Genomic DNA, 3,740 nt, shown 5'->3' with positions numbered 1-3,740 from the left:
AGGTTAAAGGTTTGTTAATTGGCTTGGACAATTTATTAGATCACATACAACATTGCGTGCGAAGGAAGGCTAATGATACTACTACCAGGTGGACGGTCTCTTACCCCCGAGCTGGAAGTTCGCTTGAGTTACGGGCTGGCAGGGGTCGTATCGTCCGAACGAACGCATGAGAGAGAGAGAGAGAGAGAGAAGCCACGCGTATTCTGCCACAGGCAGCACAAGGAGCTTAGCTGCTCCCCATTACATGACACTCAGGAGTACCAAGTCTTGTACAGTACACACACTCTCTCTCTCTCTCTCTCTCTCTCTCTCTCTCTCTCTCTCTCTCTCTGTGTATCTTAGCTGTGAGCCCACTCCTAGCTGTTAATTACTGTCGCAGCTAAGACGAGCAAAGGTGATACTCCACATATCTCGTCTCTCGTCTCACTTCCTTTAAATAGACCCTCTGCCGCCTCTTCTGAATACCCATCTCTCTATCTCTCTCTCTCTCTCGCTGAGATGGGGCGATCGCTTCTTCCGCTCGGCCTGCTTCCAGCCTTCGCTCTGCTTCTCATATTCTTGGTATGCTTACTCCTCATCAATCAAGTAATGGTGCAGTTGCGCCAGCTTTTGTTATCACTAAACTTAAGCCTGTCGTATCAAGAAAGTTTAACAGCCTCTTGTTACATAACGGTATGCATGTGTTAAGGCAACTATTTAATTACGGGGTTTTGTGATACAATGATGATGTAATCTGTCGCAGGCGACTTCCAGCGAGGGGAATGAAGTCATGCATCAAGACAACGGCACTGTATTACGCACGACGGCATTTGGTAGAAGTTATCCTTTCTATATGCGTTGCTTGAGAGTACATACTATCTTTGCTTGATGGGACTATATGAGAGAGAGAGAGAGAGAGAGATAGAGAGAGAGATAGAGAGAGAGAGAGAGAGAGATTTATTGGGCACACGGTTGAGGTAACTATTGTTAAAGCTCGTGCGACTCTAACCTTCAAAACACATGGATGGAATTGTATTGAACATTTATATTTCAAGCTTATCATTTAGTACACCTTTTTCTGCACCCTTAGGAGCTTGTGCACAGCCGTTGGGCTTCTTTTAGTTTAAGTGACCTTGGTCTTTTTCAACTAGTATCGATATGCCATATTGTTGCAAGTCTTGATTAAGTTTGACACTAAATCATTTCCTCTCAATGATGTAGATTGTGGGGGACAATGTGTTCGAAGGTGCTCTGCAGCAAGGTACAGCAAGAGGTGCTTACGCTATTGTAACATTTGTTGTGGAGTGTGTAGTTGTGTGCCGCCTGGCACCTTTGGGAACAAAGAGAAATGCCCTTGCTACAACAACCTTAGGAACTCGAAGGGCCTCTCAAAATGCCCTTGAGAAATGGACTTGATTTAGTGTTTGTATGAATCATGCTATTGTACTTTCTAGCGATGTCATCATAGAGCTTAGACATGTTAAATATAGCAAGCATAGATACTTCACCATAATAGTTGGGATGATTCTCCATACTACAATAGTTAGCATTTTCTTCCCAAGTCTAAAATCTACATAGGCTTTGTGTTTCATCATGTAATTTTCCCATCTTTACATTCTGTTCTAAATCTATCTCCTAAACCAAGTGAGATTTTTGTATTCAACAAGCCATTAAACAATTCATATACTATATAGCACAAGTATGGTTCATGCATGTGACTCTTCGTTCCTAGCGACACTTTTGTATCTAACAAGCCATTAAAGAGCTCATATAGCATATACCACAATTATGTTTAATGTATGCATGATCTCTACATTCCTAGAAATCTAAGACTCTACGTTGTTTACATCCTCTAGATTTTCAATGGTAACTTATAACTTGATAGGGGGAGCCAAGGGGAAGGGGATGATCAACTTCATTGGACCCCCATTAATAAAGATAAGCCATCTCTAAATGTCTAATTCCAATATGATCTTTCATGATTTTGTATTTAGTACTAGCACATCACAATTTATAGATCAGTTCAAATTTTATCACTTCCTCTATGTGGAGTACGTATATCATCTAGTGACATATTTAAAGCATATAAAGAATATGGGAAGAAAAGAGTTGTCATGTACAATTAGATATAGAGCTACTTCATGCATAATAATAAGCAAAGAGTTATTTTTTGTTAAAAGAGTTGGGGCATACATGAAGAAGAAGCGTGTCTTTCTTAAAGGCAAGTTGTGCTTCTTACACTAGTCTTGTAGCAAAAAAGCCACTTTTGTGGCAATTTGGATCCTTTACAAAAAATAAAAATAAAAAAAATTAATGAGAAAGATTAAAAAGAAACAATTATAGGGAAATGTAATTAACACAATATAGTAGTTGAAAAAAAATAGAAAGGGTTAAAAAAATCTAGGATGTGTATATTTTCATGTTCATCATTAAGACTATTTTTACAAAAAATTTTGAAAAATTTTAGTGCTTCTAATCAAAATCATCTTTAAAAAAATATCACATTAAAAGTTTCATTAAAAATACTTTGATATGCATAGTATGTATTTCCATTAAGAGATTTGAAATTAGATAAAAACAATCAACTTTTTAAGAGCTCAAAATAACGTTGTTGAGTGATATTTTGACTAATTTTTATACATTGTTGAGAATCCACATGTTATTTCAAATATAGTGAAATAGGACCGGAGCTATTAAAGTGGTTTGTAGCCACTTTTGTGGTAAATTACAAGAGTAGCACTGTTAAAATAGATATACTTTTTACGACATATTTAAAGCATATAAAGAATATGCAAAGTTGGGACATACATGAAGCACAAGGGTGTCTTTCTTAAAGGCATAATTGTGCTTCTTATAGTTAAAATAGGAGTCTCAAGAAAAACTAGGCACATAATTATTCAACCCCATAAAAACATATTCATTGCCTAATGGTTAAAAATTTTCAAGAAAATATTTGGTTGTCTATTAAAAACTACATGGCATAAATTAGGTAATTAATTACCTCTCACATTCAAGACATTACCACCAAATATGTTATAAATGTACAAGCTAGGTATTGAGTTAAGAGATAACATTAGACTTGGTAGCTTGTAAAGGTAATTACATATTGGTAAGGCAATGTTTTTTCTTTATAATTGGGTGGTTGATGACTTACTTATGAGATGTCTGATTATGGCATGCACAGTGGGGTTTGCAAAAATTTCCATGTCTATAGTGTTACCTCACATTTAGTAGTGATGTATGTGAACATAGTTAGGATCACTAGAACACTTTTGTCCCTCACTACGCAATAAACTTTGTGTTATGTGTTCTCAACTTTCTTCTTTGAGTTGTGTGTGCATTCTTGCAACCCTAAAGCTATTTTGTCCTTATAATTTTTGAAAGTGTTAATTTCTAAAGGTGAGGCATTTTACATTATGCTTTGTGCTATGTAATATGACATATATTGCTTTTGTGTAGATTCTCCTCTATACAAACAACTTCTTTATCATGTGCACTCAATGGTCATGACTAATAGTAGTACAGTTTGTATATTGTTGAGGACAAGTTGGATAGAACCAAGTATCGAGTATAGGCTTATAGGATGCATCATGTATGGGTTCGTTGGTAGTATCCTCCACCCATGGACTTTTCATATTTTGATTCATGTGATCATTTCTTGTGCTATCCACACAGGTGAGCATTTGACTCTAGCGCATTTGGATGTTATGGTTCCATGCCTTGTCGGGTGGTAAAAAATATTTCATTACATACATTGATTA

At 36.5% G+C, this 3,740-nt stretch overlaps 1 protein-coding gene across 1 annotated transcript; it reads left to right on the top strand.

The window, feature by feature from the left end:
- Window positions 1–357: 357 nt before the first annotated feature.
- LOC148013034 (cypmaclein-like) lies at window positions 358–1,623 on the top strand. Its single transcript, XM_087667984.1, has 3 exons — window positions 358–561; window positions 743–812; window positions 1,201–1,623. Exons 1-3 carry the CDS (start codon window positions 499–501, stop codon window positions 1,380–1,382), a joined length of 315 nt encoding a protein of 104 aa, XP_087524110.1. The 5' UTR covers window positions 358–498; the 3' UTR covers window positions 1,383–1,623.
- The last annotated feature ends 2,117 nt before the right edge of the window (window positions 1,624–3,740 follow it).

Source organism: Lygodium microphyllum, chromosome 26 (genome assembly GCF_053477565.2).
Source record: "Lygodium microphyllum isolate KBCC chromosome 26, Lygodium_microphyllum_v1.1.10, whole genome shotgun sequence".
NCBI lineage: Eukaryota > Viridiplantae > Streptophyta > Polypodiopsida > Schizaeales > Lygodiaceae > Lygodium > Lygodium microphyllum.
Note: the sequence above shows the minus strand (reverse complement) of the source record. Positions and strands in the feature narration are given on the sequence as shown.